The sequence below is a fragment of the Heloderma suspectum genome, chromosome 3, assembly GCF_057233095.1.
Source record: "Heloderma suspectum isolate Gila_16-S chromosome 3, 16-S_ref, whole genome shotgun sequence".
Taxonomy (NCBI): domain Eukaryota; kingdom Metazoa; phylum Chordata; class Lepidosauria; order Squamata; family Helodermatidae; genus Heloderma; species Heloderma suspectum.
Window position 1 is genome coordinate 121,471,685 of NC_139460.1, and position 13,830 is coordinate 121,485,514.

Consider the following 13,830-nt stretch of genomic DNA (forward strand, 5'->3'; position numbering starts at 1 on the left):
GCTGCGCAGTTACGGAGGCACGAGGAAGTGTGTTGCTTTCTTCAACCACACTTTCGCACACCTTCGCAGCTTTGTATCTTCACAATGACTGCTTTAGAGTTAGTGGCCAAGGGCCGGAGGGTCTCGGGGGAGCAGAAGGTCCAGGACCAACTTTGCTCCAACCACCATTTTGGAAGGATGGGTAGGCACGTACCTCTCAAGGGCACATGCCTTGGGGAACCATCACGAGAGTCTCGGGCTGGAGAACTGACAAACAAGGAATGCTCAGACACAAAAGAACCGCTAAAATATAAAACTGCCACGGAAAGCCAAAGTGTCGCATCTCCACCCTCACGTGCCTGCTCAGCTGAGCTGTGCATTTAAATATAATGGTAAAAAAAAGGGCAGCATGACTGCTGCAGTTTACTTTGTTTCAAGAGCTATGTGTCAGGGTAGGGCGGATTTTCCTACTGGAGAAGTCCACAGCAAAATGTGCGAGTACTGCAGCAGAAGCTAATTCGCAGCTGCGATGGTGTGCAGTTATGACGGAGTGTAGGTTGAAAGCAGTGCTGTGTAGATGGCCCCATAGCAATCAGCTGAATCCCAGACCCATTCCACTGGACTCTGGTTTGTTCTAGGATGATTTGAACTACCTGCCACACACAAAACGTTTTGCCCAGTCTTTTTCATGTGACATTAGAAACTGCTTGCATTTCCTCCCCTTCCACACCTCCTTTCTTATTCTCCCTTATTAGCACTGCAATACTTGCTTCTTTCCTGGCAATTGGAGCTTGCTGAATGTCTATGTGGGTGTGGGAATACATGAACAGTGCAATCCTGTTTATGTTTACTCAGAAGTAAGTCCCACTCCGTTCAGTGGGGTTTGCTCCCAGAAAAATGTGCATAGGATTGTAGTCAAGATCAGTCTTGTCCAACCTAAGGTAGTATCCAGTGTTAGTCTTACTTAGAGTAGACCCCTTGAAATGTATGGGACTTATGTTAGTCATGACTAACCTATGTCCCAGTCAGGTCTACTCTAAGTAGGGTTAACATTGGATACTACCCCTAGTGTCCTCCAAACATTTTGGACTGCAACTCCCAGTATCCCTGACCATTAGCCCTGCTGGCTGGGGCTGATCAGAGCTGAAGTCCAAAACATTACAGCAAGTTTTCCCTTTGATTATTCCGTGTTAATTTCAGTAGTTAGTTAATGTAGCTTTCATGTTGATTTTTTTTTTTTTTTTACTAAAGTGGCTCCCACTTGAAAAATAGTGAAGATCACTACTCTAGAAGGTTTTTAGATCAATTTGCTCCATCGCACTGACAAATCAATTTATCTAGATATCTTGCTGTTTCCTCCCTGCTAATTTCTTTTAGCAGAAGCTAAACTGGACTATTTCACAACCCCAGAACCCAATTAGTTCTCCATCTCATCTCAAGGTTCTCCAGAACACTTAATGCATTGGGGTGTACTGTGTATATTTAACATTATTTTGGGAATTAAAAAAAAAGAAAAACAAAGCCTTTGTGAGAAGCCTTCTCTCTGAAGTGACAGGATTTTGCATGCATCTTTCATATAGTGCAGGGATGGGGAACATTTGGCCCTCCAGATGTTGTTGGACTGCAACTCCCATTAGCCCTAGCCAGCATAGGCAATGGTGAGGCATGATGCAGTCCCACAGCATTTATAAGGCCACACGTTTCTCATCCTTGATAGAGTGGATGGTTACAAGCAAGCAATCCTTCATTTATAATCAGGGATGATAAAGTTACACAAGAAGGCTGTACCACATCTGATGAACTGACCAGCTGGAGCTAATAAATACAGCAGCTAATGTGCCGCATTGCTATTTACTGCTACATACAACAGTCCAGCTGTCAACAATGAAGATTAGTATATTGGCATACATTCCTGGAGGTTGCTTACAATATTATTGTGCCATCCATATGTATGTATGTATGTTTCATACCCTTCCTCCTTAATCTTCACTTTTCTGCTTTAATTGTGAATATCTGAATGCATTAAAAGCAGCATGGTATTTCCTTGTTCTGTATCATTGCTGTGTAAGCACAGCCAGATGTAATTGCCCTAGTTATGTAGAGCAGTTGGCAGCTACTCCTGCATTATTTCCTTTGTGCTGAAGCAGAAATGTACTCCTGACAAATTGTTCCCTGAAATATTTTCAATGCGGTATTGTTGAATAAACATGCTGGAGTTACCAGACGTTGAGGATGGTCTAAATCGGCAAAGCTCCAAGGAGAGCCCTGAGCCACACATGCTGCAGATCTAAACATACACACACACATTAGGCTTGAGTTCAGAGACCTTGAAGAGGCAGAGAAATGAGGATGAGTGCCTGAGGCCCAACACTCCAGATGGATAGTCATGTGCCTTTCCTTGGAGAGCAGTTCTACAGGAGGAACAAGGGAACAGTTCTCATCTATAATATCATGCCTAGGAGAAGTACAACTCTGCAAGTGGGAAAACCCTGGAGAGCAAAGGAAGGGAGAATGCAAAAGTATTGCTTGGTGTATGGGAAGAAGGATATGGTTGGGTGGCTGGTGACCAAGACCCATGGATGTTTGCTCCTCCAGGGTCCAAGGATTTTCAAAGGATATGAGTGAGACAAATGCTGTTCAGATCTCCTGCTGAATCTTTTCTGGTTCAGACTTTAGGGTTGGAAGTAGTACTTGCGGGGGGGGGGGAGTATTTCTTCCATACTTCTTAAAAGTGGAAATGTTCATTTATTTATTTAAAAGCTGCCCATTGTTTTCCTATCTGCTGCTGCTTCAGTGCTGTTATTTCATGGTTAGGTCTTCTTTTTCCTTCCAAAAGTGATCCCAGCCTATCAGGGTTTACAGTGAGTGTAATGATGTCACAGTGCTACATCACCAATCAGGTTTGGCTACACGTTGATGTTACCAAGAGCAAACAAAGTCAGTTCAGAGGCCAATGCTCCCTGGATAGGTGAACACTTTTATTCTTTTTTTGTTGAAAGGGGGGCACCTTTTCACAGTTATGAAAATTGCCTCCACTTTTGGCTACATTACATTTTGCAGGTGACAGGAGTCATTCACATATTTCTGTATCTGCAAGACCTACAATTTCCACAGATTTGAGAGTAGCTTATTTGGTGATATTTTAATAAAATAAATATTCTCAGAAGCCCCTCAAATTTTCCACCTTGTCTTTTGTTGTTGCATAGGACAGACTACATATTTTACATTTCTAAGCATCTTCCTCCCTTCAAATTGGAATTATATTTGACTGGAGTGGGGAGTGACTGGGGGATACTGGTTTTTCTTGGAAGAAACTGAATATGCTGTTCACTGTATTGTAATAGTTTTATCAATCATCCACTAAAACTGAATAAAATGTTAATTATACCCCCCCCCCAACCCTAGGCATCAAATGAAATGCATACATTCTTCAATACCTGTGGCTTTTACAGCCTTGTTAATGGGTAAAGGAGAAAGTACTCCTGGACCTGCAAATTCAGTACAATATGCAGCATAAAAATTAGCTTTCAGGGCTGCTTTGCACAATCAGAAAAACCACCACCACCATGTAATATGCAAAGGCTAGACTCATGCATATGTGCTATGCAGCAAAATTTCTAGTTTTGCCTATGAGAAAAGACTTAGATTACCTTTCCCCAACCTGGTGCCCTCTGGATATTTTGGACTTCAACTCCCATCAGCACCAGCTACCATGGTCAATGGCCAGGAATTCTGGGAGTTGTAGTCCAAAAATCTAGAGGGAATCACATTGGAGAAGGCTGAGTCTCTTAGAGAACGATGAAGCCAGAGTCTTTGTCAAGCACATGAGATCTTATTGTTTGTGTAATAAAAGCTTAGTTTAGCTGAGTGGGGTGTTGATTAAAAAGAGCTGAAGCAATTGTTAAGAATAAAACAAAAACTGCTCTTAGGGTTTCCACTGAATAAAGGTATTTTGGGGGAAAGTCAATGTAGCTCCTTTCAGCCATTCTCCTTCAAGTGATTAACAATAATTTAGAGGGAGAGTGCGCTGGTTGGCCCCATCCCTGCCATCATGTCCCCTATCTGCCCACCCCATTTTCTATGCAATGGAAGAAGATCTGCAACAGAAAAACTTGCCATCTGTATGTAGGATTTCCCTGTGATCTGGAAACCTGCATCTTCTGAGTTCCAGATCACAAGGTTATGGGTTCCAGATCATGGGGAGAGCCTACATGTGTTCAGCAGGTTTCTCCATTGCAGATTTTCCCAAATATTTGGACAGCGGGAGGGCAGAAAGGCAGTGGCAGAGGTGACACCAGTCCACACAGACCTGTTGTCCTCATCACATGAGTGTTAATCATGTGAAGGGGAACATCTCAGCTGGGAGGGCTAGAGAAACTGGACTATTCTTTTAGCTAGTAAAAAAGTTTAGCACTTTCCCACTATATTAGAGGTAGGGAACCTCTTTCAGGCCACCAGAGGAAGATGGCATGGCTGTCCAGGGAACCTCAGAGGGCCAAATTAGGAGCCCAGGAGGCCAGATTTTGCTGCCAGGCCTGAGGTTCCATGCTCCTGCACCACATTCTTGAACTTGTATCTAAAGATACTTGTCAGCAGAAGACATTATTTAGACTTCTTGGTCAAAGATATGATTCTTATCTGCTATCTGCAAATTATTGTTCTTTGAGGCGTCTTCCAAACCAGGATATAAACTAGTGCCAGAAATATGGAAAACTGTGCATTGTCATCCTCTACAATGTACCCCTTTGAATAAAGGTTACCAATCAAGCTTGTGTATGGTTCAAATAATCCCTTTCTGCTCTAGCATCTTGGTGTGGGGAGATGTCCAAGGATATTACCTGGAAGCAAAAAGTGGTAGTGTGAGGCACTGGCACTTTTTGCCAGAGCTCTCAAGGTGTGAAGCAGCTTTTAACATAAAATACCAATGCACTATTAGGTTTTAAAAACAACCATAGCATTGCAGTACAAGTTCATGGGGATTGCAAATGTGTGTAAGTCAAGGTCTGATTGTGGCTAGTTGCTAAGCTGTTAAAAGCACAGAATCTGTCAGTCTAAGCACCCAAAGGGTGGTGGTTGGTGGGGAGAATGCTCTAAGTGCTACAGTTTATTAATAAAATTACATTCCCTTCTCCCAATATAAGCTCTCCATTGTTTCATGTCAATTTGCCAAGATAAGTTAATTATTTAAGGACAAGCACTTCTGGACTGCTAAAGGATTTATTTAATGGTTCCTGATTCTGATTGTCCTTTTTGGGTGCCTGTTTTAGGAATTATAATTCTAATCTTATTTGGGAAGGATTAAATTAACCTTGTCTTTAATATATTGGATGCAGTTGTAGCATACATAATTAAATTTGAAAAATAAATGCTTTAAATATTTATGCAATGCTAACAGTTGCACATTTCCTTAACCATAAGGAAGGATGATTTGGCACCAAGCAGCACCAAGCAGCTCTTTAACTAAAAGAGCTGTAGCGTGACATCTTAATATACATTTCTCGGTAAGAACTCCTTGGTATTAGCAGTCCCGAGATCCTGTTTATTGTCCACTGAGTTTTCATTGGAAAGTCTTCAGATTAAAGTCATGGTCTATTCTCCAAGTGATAGGACAGTGTATTTAGTTATTAAGGCATATATCAGATACAGTATATCTGGGAGGGGCCATAGCTCAACGGTAGGCATATGCCATGAATATTGGCGCTCCTACCTTCAATCTTCAGTATCTCCAGCTAAGGCCAAATTCAGGGCTGCCGGGGGGGGGGCAGGATTAAGCAAGCCCCCACCCTACCCAGCAGAGCCTAAAACATGCATGGGTACTTGTAGGAGTCACCAGCAGAGCCCCCAACATCACAACTTGCCTCAGGCCTTGTAAATCCTGTGGGTGCCCCTGGCTAAACTAGATGTAATATTTAGCTCCACCCACTCCCCATGTGATGTCTCAGCTTCCTGTGTTTTACTGCCCCTGCTCTACATCATTGGCTGTTCATGGTGGGGACAAGAAAACATGAAACGTTGTGATGGCAGGTCATTAGTAAATTTGAACAGATGCAACAGAACAGGAGGGGAAGTTGTTTTCATTGGTACCCACATGTTTAGTGTCAAATCTAGTTTCTTTCTCAGGGATGTCAGGGAACAGGACTGGGGGGATGACTTCTGCTTGGGACTTTGGGGAACTGCAGCCCCGTCAGAGGACAAGGCTAGATGGACCTGAGTTAGTATGTAGCAGCTTTCCCAAACCTGTTGCCCTCCAGATTCCCAATGGGAGTTGCAGGCCAACACATCTGGAGGGCACCAGGTTGGGGAAGGCTGCTATATAGCATCTCCTTATATTCTTACAGTACAGAACAGTGTAAAAACTCAGCCACAAAACTCTGGTGAAACAATTGGTAAATGGCACTCCTTTTCTGCCTTTGTTCCTCACCTGTATGACAGGAATACTAACTGCCTGCCTCAGAGGTTTGTGATGTGACTGGGTGGAATAAAATTTCCCCTCTGTATTATTCCTCTCAATTTATTATTATTATTATTATTATTATTATTATTATTACACGATGATGATGATTTTACAGATATTTTATTTTCTTCCTTTTTTTAAACAGATGCTGTTTAAGATTCCTAAAAGTTTCTGGCCTTTTTATCTTTGTAGTTATAAGCTCTGTAAGTATTGAATTTCCAAAGACTGGGTTCGAAACACTTCTTCAAAGTTAACGCTGACAGTACGAGTGGGACCTGTAACAAAATGCTGCCGTGTGGAGTGCTCCTGTTCACTGTTCTGACCACTGGCCCTGGACAAGGTGCCCTCCATGGCCCTTCCCATGAGGAAGTTGTTCACACCCTGGATCTATCCCCCACCCATTAGTTTAAGAGGCGCTGGGTGAACAAGGAGGAGGAGCTGTCGCCTGTCAGGTGGCTGCCGTCTCTGCTAATGCGGCCTCTGCAGCACACTTAAAATACATGTTGCCTTTTTCGAAACATGTTTTTAAGGGACCAGGCAACCCGAGGTAGTGAAGGTGGCAGTACTTCTCCTGTGATGCCGGCTGGCCACTGCTGCTTCTGCTGTTGCTACCGTGTAGTGCAGGCTGTGTCTCCTTCAAAAGAACTGCCTGTGCTGTTCTGGGCGAGCAGGGACAGCAAACATGGTAGTGGCAAGCAAGCCATGGAGAAAGTGCCACCATCTGCCCAGCTCCCCTCCCTTGCCAGAGTGACGCAAGCAGAGGCTCTTCCCTTCTTCGCTGGTAGATGCCATCATTGTTCACATCCAGAAGCGACCTGGAATGCCAGTTGAATTTTATGTTAGGGTGACGGTGTCCTTTACTCGTGGTGCCTTGTGTCCTCTTTCATGGAGGACAGTCCTCTCTTTGAAGGGCTGCCCTGTCCAATCCCAGTTTAAAGATTAAGAACCATAAGAACGGTTGCCCACCCACAGTGAGCACCTGGGCAGCAGACTTGAACAGGCAGGCACCCAGCTCACCTGGTCTCAGTCTTCCATCCTATGGTGAGATGTACTGTATTTCTATTTCTATTTCATTTCTAAATTTGCAGTTCTACAGATAAATTAGCACATCCAAATGTTCTGCAAATTTGTGTCCTCTTTTTTTTGGTGATTCATACGTGGCCACCCAATCTTTCACTGCACCTGAGGGCAGCAGGCTAGTTTAGGGGTTGCAGGTTGTGGCACACTCTGTGTGGCACGCTCTGCATTGTCCTCTCGCAGAGGGAATGGCTAGAGAACTTAGGAAGAATTGCCAGGGGGCTTCTACCCCCCCCCCCCGCACCGGCTGCCTGAGGCAGTTGCCTCACTTTCCCTTATGGTAGGGTTGGCTCTGGAGCTGCCTCCACCAGCGCTTTTACAGCACTGGGTGATTGAAAAATAGTTTAAAATAATCAGAAGATTGAAATGAGCCCTGGCATTTGCCTGGCCATGCTGTGATATCAGAGGCTCCCCAAACTGCTAGGCTTGTGCTAGCAGGGCAGAAGGAGGAGCAGCATTTTTCTTTTTCTTTTCCCTTCTTATTCCATTTTGTCCCCCCCCTTTGTTTCTTTAATCTGTTTCTGTCTCATGGATGCCAATTCCGTTTCCCTTCCATGATACCAGTGGGAGGGAAATGCAACACACCAGCTCCAGGGCTGCTGCAGCTCTCCCTCTGTTCTGGGGGTATGTCGTGTCAAGATCACAGACTCACTGCTGATTCACAGTCGTTCCCAGCATGCCCAGAGAATGCCCCCCAAAATGCCTTCTGTTTGTGCTCTCTGACATCAGAGTTTTGATCCTGGAGAAACACCACTGCAGACTTCTTTTGCAGCCTCATGGAGGAGGTTTGCAAAGTTGGATCTCCCTTCCTGAAAGTGGATCTCTCTCTCTCTCTCTCTCTCTCTCTCTCTCTCTCTCTCTGCCTTCAGAGGGGAGATCCTAAAAAATCTTCCCAATTGTGAGTTAGAAGCAGCGAGTTCCAAGTTTTGGAAGCTTTGAAGAATTTAATTGCCCTTGAAGAAGAGAAACCTCTCAAAACACAACTGCACACAAATATATTGGGAATTAAACCTTGTGGCTGTTGTTTTGTTTTTGTTTGGTTTCTTCAGATATCTTTTTGACCCTTCTTGTTGTTTTTTTATGCTTTCCCAGAAACTATAGGATTGCAGCCTCAGGGCCTCTCCATACAAGGCTTTTATCGTGCGCTTGTGACTGGTCATTCATGGAAGTTTGTGGGTCTTTTACACAACATCATCAACCTCCAGGGCCTCTCCTATGCTTTATCCCATCTTTTTAAGATTGGGGAAAGTCCTGCATTTTTTCTAGAAGCGCTGCAACAGCTGTGTGTACTTCCACAATTCCATTATACCACAGCACCATTTAGAGGCTTGTATAATGGAACATAGAAAACTTGCAAAGAAAGGAAATCTGTCCCCGCCCCTCTCCCCAGCATGTGTAAGCATGTGTAAAGGAGCTGATCTTAATTCTGCCAAGAATCCAGAATCAGAAACCCTGGTAAAGGTGCGGGATACCCTGGTGTAGAGCAGCCCTTAGTGTCATATGTGAAAAGTCTGGGATGGAATGCTAAGCAACAGGATCTCTGCTTCAGAGAATCATGAACCAGATCTACACCTTGTTTCATATCAATATGATCCCATATCAGTATGATTCCTGCAGCATAAAAAGCAGGAAATAATGCTAGAACATCTCAGTATGGAATGCCCAATGTGCCCCAACAGTTATCAGTGCAATTCAATACCGATGAAAAACACTAGTGTAGATCTAGCTGGGATAAGAAACCATCAATCTCCTTTGCAATTTTTGGAGACCTTAACATCTTTAGTGACAGTGTGTTTAATTGTTTGGTGATTTACCATATAACCTTTTAATGTGTCTTCAGATCTTATTTAGCATTCACTCTGAAAATGGAACACCTTGGCAAATGCTGGCTATTTCACCCATGGACAGCTACAGTATCCTTTACCAATTACTTTGTTTTGTTTTCAAAGTGTAGCACAAGAGTCCCTGACAGTCGGCTGATTCAAAAATGGTTGATCTGAAATGGCTGACTCGTTGCTTGTTAAATTAAATACTGACAGTGATGTATTTCTTTTGAGACACTGACACTGCCTTGTGGGGCTGCTTTTAAATGACTGAATTAATTCATTTGCAAATCTGCTTCCCAAGTTTGCTACCCAAGTGATAATGAAGACTGCAAAAGGTCAGGTTTTCTTTTATATCTCCTTTAGATGCTCCTCGCATATCCATGAGGAAATAAGTTGGGTGCAAACAAACTGTAATGCAATTTCCAGAAGTGGATGTGTCAGTGGCTGCACATAAGTTTGGCAACAAAACAAATGGGAAAGCAGTTCCACTTTTAAATTGGAACATGGCTTGTTCTTTATATAACAGCCACAATTCCACTCCCAGTAGTGGTACATGGAGTGCAGGGTGTGGGGACTTTCTGTGTCCAGCAGCATCATGGAGCCTGGGCTATTCTGTGCTGTGACATATAAAATCCAGACATTGAGAGCAGCAGACAGAGTCCCACGCCAAAGATCACGTGGGGTACATCTTACTACAACGTGCCTCACTGCAGTTCAAGGCACCCTGCTGCCCAGCCAGGGATCCTGTGATCCATGCTCTTGCCTGCTGTCCTTGTCCTGCACAGACTACAGTCATACCTGAAACAAGATCTGCATAGCTACAGGCCCAAAATGTGTGTGGGCTGCACACAGCAGGCTGGCTATCACTAAGCAGTGAATAATGATGAGGGGGACGGGAATGAAGAGGTCTTGTGCATATCTAGCGGCTGAGTGGTGATGTCGGGTCAGGGCTGGCGAGGCCATGAAGTACACCTGGGCTGGATCTACACTTACCACCTTTTTTCGCTTCCAATGAGGTTTCACCGCCCGCCTTTCACACTACGCAGTACCCGCCTTGAATTGGAACTGGAATTTCCCACTTCCATGCTCCCGCTTTCAATACCCTAATATCCCAGTATTTCCCCTTAATGTGCTATGATTTTCTGCCTTCACTACCATATTCGGTCATAGTACCCTCCCCTGCCTGTCCATATATGGCAGTGTTTGTATTTCCCTCCTGTCCAATCACAGCTCTCGACAGCCCCATGTCTTCTTCCGGCTACTGATTGCATAGCTTCCTCAGCAGCCCCCATTTCCTCAGCAACAAGCAAAGGGCTGGATTTGTGCGCACATGTCTGATCTTGAAAGCTAAGCGGGGTCGGCCCCGGTCAGTAGTTGGATGGGCGACCGCTTAGCATCTGAGATCAGACAAGCACGTGCAGGAAAACAGCACAGCACTCGAGTGTGAACCAAGCTCGCACATTCGATGAAGCAGTGCAATGGGGAAAATGGGTGAGTGTGAATAATCACGTTTTAATACAAGAGTGTTTAACCCGATGGGACATTGAATTCATTGTGCTTGTGGGCGCAATGTAGATCGGCCCCTGCTGAGTCTGTGCAGTGGCGCCCTCTAGTGATTACTGTGGCTTGATTGCATTTTGTTGGGGGATGATTTCATCCCCCTTCAAATGAGATTACGTTTTACCCCTTCCTATCCCCTGCTCCTGTTTTTTTTTTTTTTTTTTAATTAAGGCGTTATCCTCACAGAATCGGGGCTTCTCCACTATATATTTTTTTCTCATTCAGGCATGATCTTCGAAGATTCGAAGTTGTGAAGCTTCACAACTTTGAATCTTCGAAGATCATGCCTCAATTAGAAAAAAAACATCGCGGAGAAGCCCAAATCTGCGAGAATAACACCTTAATTTTAGGGATGTACGAAACACCTACCTGGCTCCATACCGGGCAATCCGCGGTGGGGAGGAGGCGCTCCATCCCTCCCCCCAGAATCCTGCCTGGCCGGCTCCGCTCTGCGGCGAAGCCACGGAGCCGCCGTCCGACTCCGGCTGCCCGCAGCCAGACATCCAGCCACTGGGCAGCCCTGCAGGGACGCAAATGGCAGCTGTCGTAGCTGCCACCATTTGTATCCCTGTATTGAGCCGTGATAGGCTACGTAAATATTTACGTAGCCTATCACGGCAGGGGGAAAAACCCCAGCGTACGCAAATGGCGGTAGCCGCTGCCATTTGCATATGCTGGGGTTTCCCCCCCCCCGTCCCTGCATTAATGGCATCCCTGCATTAGCCGTGATAGGCTACATAAATATTTATGTAGCCTATCATGGCTAGGAAGAGGAGGAAGCGAATGGCGGCCAGGATGGCCGCCATTTGCAAAGCAGCATGGATGGGAGCAGGTAAGTGCTCCATTTCGCGTGCCTTTTGTGGGGTGGGGGCGGCGGGGACTTCGTCCTGTGCGCCTTTCATAGGTTGGGGGGGCGGGGGCAAATGCACTGGCATTTGGCCTCACTGAGATCCGTTGCGGAATTCTCTGACATCCCTACTTAAGTAAAAAAAAAACCCATCCAGACCAGGGGATAGGAGGGGGTAAAACTTAGTCTCATTTGAAGGGATAGAACAACCCCCTGCTCAGTGCAGGAAGCCTGATTCCCAGGTGGTCGCCCATCCAACTACTGACCCAGGCCGACCCTGCTTAGCTTCCGAGATCAGACAAGCGCGCGCAGGAAAACAGCACAGCACTCGAGTGTGAACCGAGCTCGCACATTCAATGAAGCACTGCAACGGGGAAAATGGGTGAGTGTGAATAATCACGTTTTAATGTGAGAGCGTTTAACCCGACGGGACACCGAATTCATTGCGCTGGCGGGCGCAATGTAGATCGGCCCCTGCTGAGTCTGTGCAGTGGCGCCCTCTAGTGATTACTGTGGCTTGATTGCATTACTTTTTCATCCCCCTTTTGTTGGTGAAGGCTGTTACTTGGGTGTGTTGTTAGCACTGTGTTCTAAAGCATGCCCCTCTTCCTCCTTCCCTGTCCCTTCACTCACTGATTAGCAGCAGCAACCTGCCATTCCTATCTGCACAGACGATAGCTGGCACAGGTAAGCGCAGCTTTCCCACATGCTTTCTGACAGGGCAGGATCATGAGTGTGCGTAATGTCTTCATTTCCAATGAGACAACAGAGGAAGATGGTCTTCCTCTTAACACAGTGACCTTCCATCCAAGCAAGTGATCCCCACTGCATTTGAGGACCTGATCGATCCATCCTTCACTAACAGTTTCTTTCGCTCATTATCACCATCCTCCCAACACACACACACACACACACACACACTTTTAGGGCGCAATCCTGTGCTTAGACAGAGAAAAGGCCTACAACACCCAGCATGCCTGGCTGGGGAATGCTGGGAGTTGTAGGCCTTTTCTCTGTCTAAACATGCATAGGATTGTGCCCTTAACATGCTAGAGTTGCTGTTTCTGCCTCTGCTTCTACCTCCTGGCTCAATGTGGTTCGGAAGGAGAACAGACAAAGGCAGAAATGTTCATGGACGATGTGGGTCTCTACTATATGTGAGATCCTGAAGTGGATATAATAATTCAATGAAATATCTTGGCTATACATTCACTTTCAAAATGATTGCTAATCATCATCTTTGTTTTTAACTAAGAGTGATCTTCTGTAACAGTATCCTTCAGCCAAGAGCTCTGGGAGGTGGTCCTTTATTTGTACCATGGTCAATCTGGCACCACTTCAAATCACCTTGTTTCCCCTCCTCTCTTTTCCCCATTATTGATTTTCCTGCTTTGCTATCTCTCTAATGCACACTTGGGGCTCATGGCTGAGGTGGCTTGGTGGCTGCTGTCAGAGGCAAAGCCAATGTACCACACCTCTCCCAACTCCGGCCCACATACACTACCTTGGAATGGATGAGAATTTTCCATGACTGTTAAGATTTGCCCTAAATCTATTTTGCTCGCAAATGTATTTGCTTTCCATGTTGGCAATGATTCAAATTAAATAGCTTGAGTGTAATTTTCCAAAATGGTGAGGTTGCTATTCCTCTTGTCCCCTGGGACTTATTGGCTTAAAAGCTCAACTACTTTACTATGGGAGGTGTTTGGTGCCGAAGCACACAACCTTTTACTGGACATGAAGTATGTGCAAGGCATGCATTTGTAAAGCATTTGCAGATAGTTCAGTCCAAGTATGTATAAAGAACATAAAGTATCAGAAATTAAGAAAGAGAACCACTCTGAGAATTAGTTTAGAGTTGCTCCTCTCATTGAATTATACAGGATCTAATGATCCTCCATTTAGGGTAACCAGGATATTATCACCATCCTCAGTGATGTCAGGGCTGGTACACTTAAAAATCCTCATCAGTGGGCCAATCTACATTAGCATTTCCCCCTATTATTGTAAAATCTGGCTCTCACATGGGGTACGTGACACCCTGTTATCCCACTGTCCTGTCACTATTTCTTTCTCAATATTCTTTT

General features: G+C 45.0%; 1 protein-coding gene across 2 annotated transcripts in view; it reads left to right on the top strand.

Annotated features, from left to right (window-relative positions):
• OCA2 (OCA2 melanosomal transmembrane protein) overlaps positions 1-13,830 on the top strand; it is a 287,533-nt gene that overhangs the window by 60,914 nt on the left and 212,789 nt on the right. For both annotated transcript variants that reach the window (XM_084841774.1, XM_084841775.1), the window contains exons 4-5: positions 6,579-6,636; positions 9,351-9,423. In XM_084841774.1, the coding sequence (XP_084697900.1) occupies positions 6,579-6,636; positions 9,351-9,423 (131 nt within the window). The remainder of the gene's footprint in view (positions 1-6,578; positions 6,637-9,350; positions 9,424-13,830) is intronic.